The sequence below is a fragment of the Schistocerca americana genome, chromosome 2 (genome assembly GCF_021461395.2).
Source record: "Schistocerca americana isolate TAMUIC-IGC-003095 chromosome 2, iqSchAmer2.1, whole genome shotgun sequence".
In the NCBI taxonomy this organism is placed as follows: domain Eukaryota; kingdom Metazoa; phylum Arthropoda; class Insecta; order Orthoptera; family Acrididae; genus Schistocerca; species Schistocerca americana.
This window is the reverse complement of record NC_060120.1, coordinates 132,399,136-132,415,082: the sequence shown is the minus strand read 5'-3', so window position 1 is coordinate 132,415,082 and position 15,947 is coordinate 132,399,136. Positions and strand designations below refer to the sequence as shown.

The window sequence follows — 15,947 nt, the reverse complement described above, 5'->3', positions numbered from 1 at the left end:
GAATATGTGTCAAATATTGTCAGCTCCCAATTCCAGTACTGAATATTAAACAGGGGCATTCAAACATTTCATTATTTAAATAAATCTTTTACAGCTGAAATATTACAAAACATTTGAACATTTGTTTGTGTATAACAACATTAATTCTATTACTTATATCTATGGATTGGTACACATGGAAGTATCACATTTTATACACTCACCTCACGATACATCAGTCCTTTGCCACACAAGTTACACACTGGGTAGCCACGGCCAAACCACAGTGGCAGCCTGCGAGTGCGATTTGTGCACGCAGGATCTTCACACACGAGCCAGTTCTAGGAAACAAATTAACAACAGTATTTATAATGAGGATATAATAAAATGAAACATAAAATAAAAAATAATACAAATGTTACATTAACAAATATATACCCATCAAAATGAGGATCATTAGGAGCCAAATATCTGGAAGTATTACCTTACTTTGCATTTTGCTCCCCCATTTGTGATTCAGAGTGAATCTTCTGCTCAATTTCTGCATTTATGCTCGTCTCCAATTCCCTGTTTAGCTTTTAACACAAAAAACTAAGTCCTTGCAATCACATTCTTTTTCAACTACTATTGTTGGCCTTTCTATTTCTAATGCTGCTGTTTAAGTTTTTATCTACGCAGACAGAGAAAAAAATGAAGCACCCAGAAGAGGAGAAGGAAACGAAATGAAATTTCATAAGTTAAGAAGGTACGGGATGTTATTTCAATGATTAAGAACATCAAGATGAATTTACAAAGAATTTAACAGAACGAGCTCACGTATCAGTCTGATATCACACCTCCTCTGGCCTGGATGCATGCACTAATTCATTTGGGAAGGGTGTCAAAGCCGTTGTATCCTCTCCTGAGGGTACCTGGCTCATAACTGTGGAGTCGATGTCTGAGCTGGTTACAAACGTTTGATCGGCGACAAATCTGAGGATCCTGATAGAAAAATGAGTACAATATCATGTAAACAGGGACACGTGCCACATGTGGATGAGCATTGTCTTGTAGAAAAATGGCACTATTGAATTAGGCCAAGGGGATTGCGAGAGTGCAGTATGTGGTGAAGAGACAGTTCCCACAGGCACCGTTAAGAGAAACTTGTGCTTGAAGTATCCAAGTGGTCCGCGTAATGATCAGGACTCACATCCTACACATGTCCCCCAAAGTAGTGTTCCACCACCCACCAAACCTACAGAATATCCTTGTCCATCCTTACTCCACTCCTCTCCCAATCCTGCATCCTTTGTATTGTTCCCTTGTGATCGATCCTGGCATGAATGGCCTATGGCAAACTGCAAACTTGACAACAATCCAATTGCTAAATATGCTGCAACCCCATCCGTAAACTCGCTTTGCTTCACTAGGCATGGCACCTGGAAACACACTTCAGAAAAGTTTCTCTGAACTACACAGATGGGAATTGTCTTTTTAACACATCCTGCATTCTCACAGTTCCCCCCCCCCCCCCCCCCCCCCCCCTCCCACCTCGCCCTATACCTCCGCTAATCTGTTCCCAATGTCTCACTCTTGTCTTTTCCTAATCTCCTGTGTCCACACCACTCCTCCTCCATCCAGATCATGTACTACCATGTTCCATAACCCAAAATGCAGGCATCCTACCTCTACCTCTGTCTGCAGCTCATGGTGTAGTGGCTAGCGTTGCTGCCTCTAGATGATGGGGTCCCAGGGTTCGATTCCCGGGGCCGGGTTGGGGATTTTATTTGCCCGGGGCCTGGGTGTTTGTGCTGTCCTCATCATTTCATCATCATCATCAGCATCATCATTAGTGAAGTGGCTAGATTGGACTGTGTAACAATTGGGAATTTGTACGGGCACTGATGACCGCACAACTGAGTGCCCCACAAACCGATCATCATCATCATCATCATCATCATCATCATCATCCCTCTCCCTCCTCCTTAACCACACTCCCTTCTCTCTCCCTCCCTTTCTCCCTCTTTATCTTTTTTCCTTCCCTTCCCCTCAATCTTTTCTGCTCTCAGATTCACCCCCTCTCCCTCTCCTTACATCTCTTTTTGTTGTGCCCTCCGTACTCTTTTCATCTTGTTGCACAGCCATGAAGTCATCTGCCCAGAGACCTGCCTCTTTTCCACTACCCCTCCTTGTATCGTTGCCTACACCCTCCCTATCTCTTATCAGCTCAGGCAACTGCTTCCAATCATCAAGTATCAATAATTAGTCTTGCCCTGGCCACAGGATTGTGCATTTGGGTGTCTGTGCATGTGAATGTGTATGGTATTACTAGAAAAAGAGCCAGTGCTTGGAAGTTAGTGTGAATGCCATTTTCTACTGTGTGTTTCAGTGATCCACAAATAGATCCACTGTGGGCGAGTGGTTACCTTCCCGTATTTTCATACTGCTCCATCCATGAATTTTCATCATTTTATAGGTAACATATGAGGACGCAGGATGCTCAAGATGTGCCATTGTGCCATCAAGAGGTCCCTCAACTGCAAACAGCTATGATCTGAAGTCATACCTGATGGCTTCCTACATCATGATGCCCGGTAACACTGCTGTGCCTATCCAAAACATTAGGAGGAGGGGACCTCTTCCCAGTTCACCATCATACTCACTGATGATGCATGGTAGTGCAGAACCACAATTCATCACTGCACACAATGCAATGCCATTCATCAGCAGTCCATGCTTCCTGGTCACTGGAATATTCCATATTCAGCCATTTGTATTGTGTTAACAGCAACCAATACGTGGATGGAAATTCCCTAGTCCAGTTGCTGCTAGTTTCTATTCACTGCTACATCATGACACGGAATGTTGCAGGGAGACCATTGCTTGTTGTCAGATGGCAAGCGCAGATTTGAAGGGATTACAATGTGCTTCTCCATGTGGATTCTCCTTGTGGTGGTCAGATGTGGTTTCCTGGAACCCTGATGAGTATGCCTGCCCTAACCTTCCCACGCAGTCGAACACCGGGCCACTGTCATATCTGAATGCCCCACAACTCCGGGTATTTCTCAATTTGACTATCTGGACATATGGACAGCCCATAACAGGGGTCCTTTCAAACTCTGTCTGGTGCTGATAAATTATCACATGAGTGTGAGGAACCTCTGTGTCCTGCACAGTGATCACTCAACATTTGATGATAATTCGTGCCACTTATATACCCTACTAAGAATGGTAAAAATACTATATATGAACAATACTAATGCACACTGGCGGCCATTCTATTTGTCACAAAGAATTAAAACTCTAATAATTTACACACCTGCCAATGGCGTGTATTTGTACAAAGTTCCATTGACATCTGATCATTTCTTCTGGAGGCTTCACTTTTTTGTCAGGCACTTTACTTGAGCTGCTGTAGAAACACTCTTCCAAGCAGGTTTCACAACCTGTGACAAGGGGGTAAACAAGCTGTCTGTGAAATATTGTTACTAGGGCTGGAAAATTTCTCAGGCGGCATGGTGCAAGGCACCAATCCACTGTCGTGACAAGCTAAATTATGTCATGGCATGCCATGCCGTGATGCTGCACTGCCTTATTCCCCTACATTAGTAAAGGTGGTGATAAAAACAGAGCCAGCCAGAGTGGCTATAAATATTCACCACTCGTAGCTAGCAGTACCCTGCCTCTGACTACTGCCAACACCAACACATACTTTACGAGAGCCAATGGACCCATGTAGCTCAACAGGCTTCACTTTATCCGTTAGCTGCTGGTCTACATGCTGCTGCTAGATCTGATGATTCTGGTACTTATGCTGCAGCCACGTACGAAGTAACTTCATCTGGTCTTGCCGTATCGGAACACGTAGTCCACCATTATAACAAGGTAGGCCGCTGTGGCTAGCGGCACCTGCTTCCCCATCCGCCAGCAACCACATTGCCACTAGGTGGCACGATGATCACAGCACTTCTTGCATCTGCAATGTCATATTACTCCACAGACACTTTGTTTAGGCCGCCACATGGCCACAGCGAAGTCAGTTGAAGCAGACGCACCATCCTGGACACCATCACTTTCGAAGCCTTCTATGAGGCGTCAGCCATCTGTTATTAGCAACGCTCACCAACTTTGGCCTATCAGGGAGCAGGTGTCAGGACTTTGTATTCACTGATTCACAGACTTTCATGACTGTGATTTTCAGACACCGTTTTAATTGTGATCCGTTTGGACATAAAATTTATACTGTTTAAACTCGCAGTGATTGTAGTCCACTTTGGGCATGTGATTCTCGCTTGTCACTGACCGTCAAGCTGTGATGACAGTAGTCCGGATTCTTTTCAACCTATACATTTTTGTGGTGATCACGTGATTGAACAGCTGCAGCCATTGTGAAATGAGAAGCTTCTCTTTTACATTATACTAAATTACGTGTTTCTTGTTTTATGTGTATCTAGGAGCCTGTTCTTGCTTAGAATGCTCTTATAAGGTCACTTCACATCTGTTTACATCTCCAAGGGGTCTTGGGTTTGGGGTCTGCACTCCAGCGAGCATTGCAACTGACCTGACCCACTGCCAGAACCACTGGCTGTCTGGCAGACAAGCATCCTGCTGCTGAAGAAACACTTGTTGCCACTCTCGTGTTGCATCCTCAAGACCGCTGATGCTGCTACTTTGCAGAGGCCGCTTGTCTGGGTGGTGACCATGCGCCCTCACAGCCAAACACTTCGTTTTGTACTTTGCTTAGGCAGACTCCTGCGTGGAGTCAATGCACACCTCTGAGATGCCACCTTCAACCACTGTATGAGCATCTTTCTAAATGAAAAATGCATTTTTCCATTTGAATTCCACCGATTCCACAGACACAGAGATGTTTGTGTTACGCAGTCCATTGTCCTGCATCCTGAGGGAAGAGATGTCCATCCTGCCAATTAATCGGGTTTGGCACAGCCACCCATAACAATAATGAAATGTGTGTGTGGCTATTGCCTCCTATAGGGTAAACCAGTCACCTGATGTAAGTCTTTTTTAGTTGATGCCACTTCGGTAACTTGCATATCAATGATGATGAAGACAACACTACATCCAGTTCCCAAGCACAGAAAATCTCCAACCCAGCCAGAAATCAAACCTGGGCCCCTGGCATGGCATTCTGCTGTACTGCACACTCAGCGATGGAGGCAGCCAATGGTGTCAGAAGAGAGCCCGTGACAACTAGTGACATCAATGGTCAACATCCAGCATCAGCATCGTAAAGTGGTGAGTGAAAAAGTGTTTTGTACTGCTTTCTATTCAAGTGATTGACGACAGCAAAATAGTTGGATTGGAGAGTCAGTTTAAATGTTCGATTTGTGAAAGTGGACTTGGGTAGATTTGAGTGAATTCAGGGAGAACACTAAAGAAACTGATGGATGTTTAAACTCGGTTAGGTATCACCTCTTGTTCATTTTAAAGTTTCCAACAGTACAATGCAGAATTAAGCTTTGTTTGCAGACTGACGGGGCCAAAGGTGTCCGACAGTACACAAATGACACCCTAGGCTTGGCACTGTACAGTACTGTCATCATCCGAATGGAAACCTACTTGCTTTTTCCGTTACGTGGACAACACGTTCGTCATCTGGCCACATGGTATGGATAAACTCCTTGACTTCCTTACACATCTAAACTCCATACACCCCAACATCAAATTCACTATGGAGACTGAAACAGAGGGTAAATTACCTTTCCTTGACGTCTTGGTCAAGAGAAGGGCTGACGGCACCCTAGGTCATGGGGTGTATCGGAAGACAACGCACACTGATCTGTATTTGCACGCAGACAGCTGCCACCACCCTTCACAGAGGAATGGGGTACTTAAAACTCTAGTACATAGGGCACGCACTATCTCTGACGCAGAGGAACTACCCCAGGAATTGGAACATCTGAGAACTGTATTTCGAACAAATGGGTACTCAGAATGGCAGATTCAACGTGCTCTCTGCCCAACCACTACAGCTCACAACCTGTGGAGATGGATGAAATCATGAGGGAGGAGGTAGGTACTGCGTTTATTCCATATACAGGCACACTCTCGGGGAAAATCACCTGCATTTCGAAGAAACACCGGGTCGGAACTGTGTTTTGCCCTCCGAATAAAACTTGTGCACTGGTGGGGAGCGCCAAAGATGACCTCAGTTTGAGGAAGGCTGGTGTGTAGCAGATTCCGTGTCAATGTGGCAAGTTGTATATTGGTCAGACGATGCGTACCGTCAAGGATCGATGCTGTGAACACCAGAGGCACACTCGACTGATGTATCCGAGCAAGTCGGCGGTCACTGAAAATTGTTTGTCGGAAAATCACGCTATGGAGTATGAACACACGAGGATTCTGGTGTAGACGTTGAGATACTGGGACAGCGTTGTTAGAGAGGCCATCGAAATTCGCACCAATGATGACCTCATAAACCGTGACTGTGGCTATAATCTTAGCAAGGCTTGGGAACCAGCGACTGGGTTAATCAAGAGTAAATTGAGCAAACATATAGTTGTGACGACCATGGCGGACAGAGCCATTACACCGACATCATATCAGACGCCGTCGCAATCTGTTCCACCACGCGACCATGGCGCAGGGCGCGGACGGCGGAGGGAGTGCGCCGCAGGCGGAGGGTATTTAAATCGGCCGCCGCCGCAACCGAACCCAGTTCCCCCTGAGCAGCCATAGCATACGTATCTCCATACCGGCACGTTCACAGGAGCTCAGTCCATCAGTTCACCTGATGATGGCGACATGTATGATCGCTGAAATATTGTGCCCGTTGGACACTGTAGACAGGCAGTACACCCGTGGATATTTTGATTACTCAAATTCAAGTTTCGCAGCATACTGTCTTCTGACTACTACTGACACAGACGTACTGGTCCCATGTGGACAAACTGGCTTTGTCTATATCTAGCAGCTTCATCCACTAGCTGCTAGTCTACATGCTGCAGTCAGTTTCAAATACTGGGTCTCTTAAATTTTTCTCAATAATGTTCCTCAAAAAGAACGTCATACTCCCTCCTGGGATATCCATTTCAGTTCCTGAAGCATCTCTGTAAGACTTGCGTGTTGTTCAACCTATCAGTAACAAATATAGCAGCTACTCTCTGAATTTGTTCAATGTCTTCCTTCAAACCGAACTGGTACAGATCCCAAACAATCAAGCAGTACACAAGAAAAGACCACCCTAGCAGTCTCCTTTACAGATGAACCACACTTTCCTATAGTTCTCTCAATAAACCAAAGTTGACCATTCATCTTCCCTACCGTAATCCTCACATACTTGTTCCATTTCACATCACTGTGCAATGTTATGATCAGATATTTATACAAAGTGACTGTGTCAAGCAGGTCACTACAAACGCTGTAACCTAACATCAAACATCACAGGTTGGCTGCTGCTTGTGTTTTTTTTTCTTTTTTTCCCCTCTTACTACTCATCTGCATTAACTTAACACTTTTCTACATTTAGAGCTAGGTGCCATTAATCATACCATCTAGAAATTTTGTCTACATCATCTTGATCTTGTATCCTCCTACAGTCACTCAACTTCGATACCTTATCGTACATTACAGCATTATCAACAAACAACCACAGATTGCTGCCCACTGTCTGATAGATTATTTATGTATAAGAGAATAATAGTTGTCCTATCACATTGCTCTGGGGCCCTCCTGACAATACACTTGTTTCTGACAAATGCTTGCTGTCGAAGACAACATACTGGCTTCTGTAAATTAAACTGCTAGACCTGACGATTTCGGGGCTCTAGCCAGAGCCAACACTAGGAAGCCATCTTTGGAGTGACTTCAACCAGTCTCTTGGCATCTCCAAGGGTTTGGGTTGGGGCCTGCACTCCAGCATGCCATCCACCTGACCCCACTACCACAGCCACCTGCTGACTGGCGCACGGAAATGCCTAACAGCAGTCTCACGTCGAAAAAGGCACTGATGCTGCGACTTCGTCAAGACCGCTTGCCTGGACGGTGACCACATGTACTCACAGCCAAACATGCAACATTTTGATTTGCTGAGGTAGACTCTGCTGCCTACGGTCAATGCACACTTTTGAGTTACCTCCTTCAACCACTGTGCAAGTATCTTCCTAAATAAAGAATGTATTTTTCCATTTGAACTCTACTCCTCGACAGCCAAGTTGTCGATGTTATGCAACCCATTGACCTGTTCCCCTCAGTTAAGAGACATGTATCCTGGCAAATAATTGGGGTTTGCACCACCATCCCATTATAGAGCCTAATTCAAAGCACATTTATAATTTTCTTTACCTGACCACTATCATCCGAAACAATCTCAAAGCCACAGAGCAATATACATGAACTTTAACTTGTGAAAAGATATTATGAGTACATTAAATATAGTGCAATTAAAATCAGTGTGCTTTTAAGCATGTACTTACTGTGCTGTGCTTACACTAATTTTAATAATATGACTAGTAATACACTTACCAAATAATAAAGATGTATGTAGTGACGAATAGCAACTGCTAAGCGGTTTTGTATGTTTGCAAGATAGGAGAGTGGAGATACCGCACACTGTGGGTTGGGGCACTTTTCAAGATGTAAAATAGGTCCTGCCTCCTGAAAAACATAACACAGTTTTATGGTATGTAGTTCTCTTGCATGTGATACATGTGGGCAAGTTTCCAATTCAGGGACCAAATTTTTATATGGTACGAGAGTATCTTCCTATAAATCTGCACTGCTCCATTACAGATGACACAATAATTATTATGCAAGAAAATAGTAAGAGAATTGTGCTATGTAGGCATCATTTTTACTTGCTGAATGTAATCAACTTTAAACTTTCAAAGATGTGAGACTTTTAATGGGCAAACTGATTAAAGTGTGCACCTGTCTGCAACTGCCACACAATCAACTGATTTAATTTAGAGCTATATTTTCTAAGCTACACAAAATTAAACACATTCTTGCTTACATTCACTGGGGACAGGTCCCAGTACAGTTAGTAAGACACATATTTGAGAAGTGTGGAGTGGGATGGGGAGATATTTGTCTGAACAGAAAGGGGGGGGGGGGGGGGGGGGGATATTTATCTTGAGGAGAAAGGAAGCCACCTAAATTTCAGATACCACAGAATGTAATGAGAATGAGAAGTGAAGATGGATACAGAAGAAAAATGACAAATGGAGAGAATATAATTAGTATAGTTTAATATATACAATAAAAAAGGGAAAATGAAGAAATAAACTATTTGTTGGAACTTTGGGTCTGAGTGACAACTTATTGTGTCAAACTTAGTATTCTTTGAATTGAGCGTTACCCAACAGTTGACTTCCTTAATTTTCGATATTATCAGTATACAATATGTGTGCTCTGCAATATTACAAATAAAATATTGTCAATGTTTTCAGCATTTAATCTGAATGGCATTCCCCGTACCAATCTTCGTAGAATTTCACATTTTAAAATTTCTAACAAACATTAACGGCAAAAGGTAGTGTTGTCTAAATTATTATTTTAAATCTGGGGAGGTTGTAAATTGAGAGGATGTATTGGACAGCAAGTATCCATTTCCAGAGTTTGGCAAAACTCATGCTGCCCAGGATGTAGTCATGGGATAACTCACTTGGCCAGTCAATTATTTTTTTTCATTTCTTCATTTTTTTCAGTCAAATGAAACAAGACTCTGTAGCCATGTCTGTTACATGAATGATTTTCACTCACTCTCTTGGTTTGATTTGTTTCACTTAATGCGAGACAATTGACTGACACAGTCTGTGGTGGTTATATGAATGTTTTCACTCTGTCCCTGGGTCTGAATGATTTCACTTATGAGGGTTGACTGAAAAGTAATGCCTCCACCTTCGTAACTCTTCAGCAGTTGGCAGCATTGGTATGCGGCAGGTACTGGCTTGTTCCGTAGCGTCTTCTCTACAGCTCCAGTTGGCGGGAAGCCTTCCCATTGAACAGTTGTGTTGTTACAGTGTAAAGTGTGGAACCCTGCGCATACGCTCAGTCAATGCGATTTAAACAACATGCAGCCATTGAATTCTTGACAACAGAAGGTGTCACCCCAAAGGAGATTCATCAGAGAATGAAAGCAGTTTATGGTGATTGTGTTGATGTGAGTACTGTGCATTATTAGGTGAGTAAGTTTAAAGATGTTGACGCAGGAATATCTGACCTTCGTCACAAACAAAGAGTTGGATGGTTTGTGACAGCAACCACAGAGTTTCACAAGCAAAATGTCGACAGATTGATTCAGGGCGATCGTCATATCACTCGGAGAGAAACTGCAAGCACAATCGGCATTTCACAAGAAAGTGTGGGTCACATTATTGCTTTGCTTGGCTATCAGACGATCTGTGCACGATGGGTACCCCAGATGCAGACCCCTGAAATGAAAGTGCACCAACTTGAAATCTGCCAAGAACTCCTCTTGTGTTACGAGAATGAAGGTGATGCCTTTCTCCATTCAACTGTGACAGGATAACGGAACGTGGGTACACCATTACGACCCAGAGACGAAATGTCAGTCCATGGAATATTGACACAAAGACTCGCCCAGAAAAAGAAATTCAAGATGCAGCCCTTAGCTGAAAAACTCATGGCCACAGTGCTCTGTGATGCAGATGGTGTTATTCATGTTGATTTCCTTGACCATGGAACAACAATAAATTCAGAGTGTCACATCACAATGCTGCGAACGCTGAAACGACAGCTAATAAGGGTCCGAAAGGAAAAGGGAAATGTTTTCCTGCAGCATGACAACGCCACACCACACACTTCATGTGCCACCACAGCAGAACTTCAGAGACTGAATCTCACCACCATATGGCATCCTCCACACAGTACAGATTTAGCATTGTCTGACTTCCATCTGTTCCCAATAACAAAAGACAATCTGCGGGGACATCATTATGCTTCTGATGAAGACGCTGAGAGAACTGTGAGACTGTGGATGCAGAAACAGATAGTCAACTTCTTCTGAGACGGCTTCAGAAAACTTGTTCATCATTGGCAGAAATGTATCCACTTGGCTGGTGATTATGTCGGAAAGTGAACACTGGTAATTAAAGATCACCTTCTGAGGATTATTTCTGCATTTGATTTATTAAAATATCCCCATGCAAATCCAATTATCGAAGGTGGAGGCATTACTTTTCATTCCACCCTCATACATACTGTTTCAGCCTTTCAGTTATATGTGAACCATGACTAGCATTGCTAACTTTTTTAGAGACAGGCAATGTCAATCTGTCTCTCTCTTCTGGCTAGTTTTCACTGTCACCGATAATTCTCTTCCACTAAACACTGAAGCGACATGAACAGAAACCAAATAAGACACATTTCTTTAATTTCTTGGGGGGTTAACTGGTTGGGAGGTTAATCATTTGCCTATTACGCATATATTGTCACTTGTTTTGTTGTTGTTGAAGAAATACTTACCATTGTCTGTTAATCTTCTTTGAACTTCTTTCATTAACACTGTTTCAGAACATAAATTATACCTGCACATACTGTATATCGCATTGAATTTATCTTGAGGGTCATTTTTTATTCAATCATGCTTCCATTCCCTCAACACTGAATGTTTCGACATTTTGATCCAGACACAAAGTCCAGTATTAAGTAATTACCTATTCACAAACATGGACTAAAAACTGAACTGAAAGCTACTTAATGAAAACTCAATAAAAAGCAAATATCAGAACAACAACAGTGATAACATGGGAGGACAAAGTGCAGTCAACAATAATTAATTAACAATGACAAAACAATGTAATGTTTCTGCTCCCACAGACTTATTTCACTCTAAAGAAATGAATGCGTAATAATCCACCCAATAGGCAAAACTTCAACCAACTGAATTGATCGTTTTCATTCAGTTGCTCCCACAGACTGGTTTCACTCAAAAGAGTGAGTGAATAGTCCAACCAATACATAAAATTACAACTGGATGAGTCAGCTGTTTTCCAACAGCCAGCTGAATCAATTGTTTTCATTCAGTTGTTCTCATCACTACTGGGATGATCCAACTGGGCTCTGTGGTCCAGCAGATGCTACATTTCTTTGAGTTATGACAAGAGTATCGCTCAGTAACTATGTACAGGACTTCACCATGGTGGAGTTCATTTGGATAGGAATAGAGCAATATGTATAGTGATATTTGTAAGATCATACTTAGTAAGGGAAATTAGTATGCAGAGATAGAGTTGTAAAAATTGATAACGAAGTTCAAACGAAAATACACAAACAGAATTTCAAAACAAATGCCATTAGGAATATTCAAAAAAGTAACAATGCATTCTTAATGTATTTGAACAAAAATGGGTTAACTTCAAACTATACAAATGCCAGAGAAACAAAACTTAACGACTTGCAAATCATTTTGTCAGAAATACCAAATATCAAGGTTGTATGCTTGAATGTACAATGGCTTACAAAGGGTCGTATCAAAATCTTAAATAACCTTGAAAACTTTTATGTTGCCAGTAGTTTTTGTAGGAGTAATACTTGTAGAAAGATCAACGGAATACAGAGCAAGATTTGATTTTGATTCCCTTAATGAAAAAAATATATATTTCAAAGCTGCTGCATAGTGCTGGAGCAAAATATTGTAATTTTATCTGTGTATAGAATTCCAGGTGCACAAATAACAAAACTTTTTTGTTGAAAATTATAGTGTCTATAAAAAAAAGAAAAAAGAGAGAGAGAGAGAGAGAGAGAGAGAGAGAGAGAATTATAACAACTGCTGCTTTCACCATACACTATGTGATCAAAACTATCCGGACACCTCCAAAAACATACATTTTTCATATTGGGTGCACTGTGCTGCAAGCTACTGCCAGGTACTCCATATCCGCAACCTGATCATGAGAGAGCAGAATGGGGCACTCCTCGGAACTCACGGACTTTGAACGTGGTCAGGTGATTGGGTGTCACTTGAGTCATACATCTGTATGCGAGATTTCCACACGCCTAATCATTCCTAGATCTACTGTTACCAATGTGATAGTGAAGTGGAAATATTAAGGGACACGTACAGCACAAAAGCGTACAGGATGACCTTATCTGTTGACTTGACACAGACTGCCGACAGTTGAAGAGGGTCGTAATGTTTAATAGGCAGACATCTATCCAGACCATCACACAGGAATTCCAAACTGCATCAGGATCCAATGCAAGTACTACGAAAGTTAGGCAGGAGGTGAGAAAACTTAGATTTCATGGTCGAGCGGCTGCTCATAAGCCACACATCATGTCAGTAAATGCCAAATGACGCATTGCTTGGTGTAAGGAGTGTAAACATTGGACGATTGAACAGTGGAAAAACATTGTGTGGAATGACGAATCACAGTACACACTGTGGCGATCTGATGCCAGGGTGTGGGTATGGTGAATGCCCAGTGAATGTCATCCGAAAGCCCGTGTGGTGCCAGCAGTAAAATTTGGAGGCAGTGGAGTTATGGTTGGTCGTGATTTTCATGGAGGGGGCTTGCACCCCTTGTTGTTTCGCATGGCACTATTACAGCACAGGCCTACATTGATGTTTTAAGCACCTTCTTGCTTCCCACTGTTGAAGAGCAATTTGGGGATGGCGATTGCACCTTTCAACACGATCGAGCACCTGTTCATGATGCACGGCCTGTGGCAGAGTCATTACATGACAATAACATCTCTGTAATGGGCTGGCCTGCATGGACTCCTGACCTGAATCCTATAGAACACCTTTGGGATGTTTTGAAACGTTGACTTCATGCCACACCTCACCAACCGACATCAATACTTCTCCTCAATGCAGCACTCCATGAGGAATGGGCTGCCATTCCCCAGGAAACCTTCCAGCACCTTATTGAACATATGCCTGTGAGAGTGGAAGCTGTCAGCAAGGCTAAGGGTGGGCTAACACTATACTGAATTCCAGAGGGTGCCATGAGCTTTTAAGTCATTTTCAGCCAGGTGTCCAGATACTTTTGATCACATACTGGAGATCTAGCCAGTGAAGCCAACAAATCAACAAAATTCATCGATCTGATTCAAATATCAGGTTTCAGTGCAAATTTCACTGATTTTACTCCAGTAAACGATGGGATGGGCTACCAACAAAAGTCTCAAGAAGGTTATTTTCCAAACACACTGAAGTACACAACAGTTAATCCACTATTCAAAAAAGGCACAAAAGAACATACGGCAAACTATCGCCCAGTCTCTCTTCTTCCATCACTGTCAAAAATATTTAAAAAGGTAGTCACCAAACAAATTCAAAATTTTATAGAAAAATTTAAAATAATCTCAAAAAAATCAATATGGATTTCAAAAAGCCAAAACCACAGTATCTGCTACAAATCAATTTGTTGATAAAATTAGCTGGTCCCTGGACAACTCACTGCATGCCACAGGAATTTTTTGTGGTCTATCAAAGGCTTTTGATGGTGTGAATCACTCCTTGCTACTCTGTAAACTGGGAAAGTATGGAACTAGGGGCACGGCATTAGAATAGTTTAATCCTATATAACCAACCGAAGACAAAGAGTGGTTATATCGTAAGAGAGAGGAACTTATACTTCAGAATGGAAAACTATTTCACATTGAGTACCCCAAGGTTCTGTCTTAGGTTAAAATTGTTCAAATGGCTCTGAGCATTATGGGACTTAACTGCTGAGGTCATCAGTCCCCTAGAACTTAGAACTCTCAAACCTAACTAACCTAAGGACATCACACACATCAATGCCCGAGGCAGGATTCGAACCTGCGCCTAGAACCGCTCGGCCACTCCGGCCGGCTTCTGTCTTAGGTCTCATTCTGTTTCTGCTTTACATAAACAATCTGCCGCTTAACAGTAAGTGTCACTCAGTTTTATTTGAAGATGGCATATCTGTAATCATTAAAATAACAGTACTGACCAAATCCCCCAAACTGCATTAAATACTTTAGAAAAATTAGATACCTGGTTTGACTTAAATGGGTTAAAATTAAACATGGAAAACACTCAGTTAATGCACTTTAAAACAAAACAAGCAAAATTAAAAGATATTCAGGTCTGTCACAGAAACCAGGATTTCCAGGAATGCGATTGGATAAAGATCTATCATGGGATTCACATATACACATATACCTTGCAAATAAATTAAATAGCCTAGCATTTGCAAAGAGGATATTGTGCAATGCTGCAAGTATGGACTTAAGAAAAGCACTACATCACTCCTTTTTCGAGTCAGTAATAAGGCATGGAATTGTATTTTGGGGTAAGTCATACCATATGTGTCGAATATTAAAACTTCAGAAAACCATCATTGGAAATATCGACAATGTAGGGCAAAGAAAATCATGTCGTCCAGTCCTATAAAATCTAAGTATATTAAGTGTTTCCTCAGTATATATCTATGACCAGATTATCTTTATTCATAGTAATCCTAATTTATTTGTAGCAAATCATTTTCAACAGGATTACAACATTGAAAAAGCAAAACAACTGTATGCTGCCCACCCACTGTTTAAAACTTGATGCCCGAACTCCACATATTGTGGGTATGAAAATTTATAACAAAGTGAAAGGAAGAGAACTACTCAAAAAAAACCCTTATACGAGAAACTAGTGCAAAAATATTACTATTCAGTAGCAGAATTCATAAATGACAACCTGAAAATTTGAGCAGGAGAAAGCAAGTACTTAGGACTGTTAAGTTGTAAAAGTTTGTTACTTTTGAAAAAATTATTAATTGCTTAATTAATTAATTATTCAGCACCATATATTATATAACTGATATTATAAGGAAAACTGTAAACCAGTTTTAGTGTTTTGATGAGTCTCCTGCACATTAAGTCAATGGCTTGAAATTGTATGTTACGAGATAATTAACTTCTATTCTATTCTATTCTGTTCTGTTTGTCATTGCATCACTTAAAATATAAGTTGTTTAATATACTAATGAAGCGAAAACTTCCAGTTTTTCTCAAGACAATATAACAATTACAAAACTTTG

The 15,947-nt window shown here is 41.7% G+C and overlaps 1 protein-coding gene across 1 annotated transcript in view; it reads right to left on the bottom strand.

Moving 5' to 3' along the window:
- Window positions 1-15,947, bottom strand: part of LOC124595494 (DNA polymerase alpha catalytic subunit) — a 262,660-nt gene that overhangs the window by 11,871 nt on the left and 234,842 nt on the right. Inside the window, exons 27-28 of the mRNA XM_047134258.1 lie at window positions 8,446-8,577; window positions 204-320 (exon numbers count right to left, since the gene is read on the bottom strand). Coding sequence (XP_046990214.1) covers window positions 204-320; window positions 8,446-8,577 — 249 coding nt within the window. The remainder of the gene's footprint in view (window positions 1-203; window positions 321-8,445; window positions 8,578-15,947) is intronic.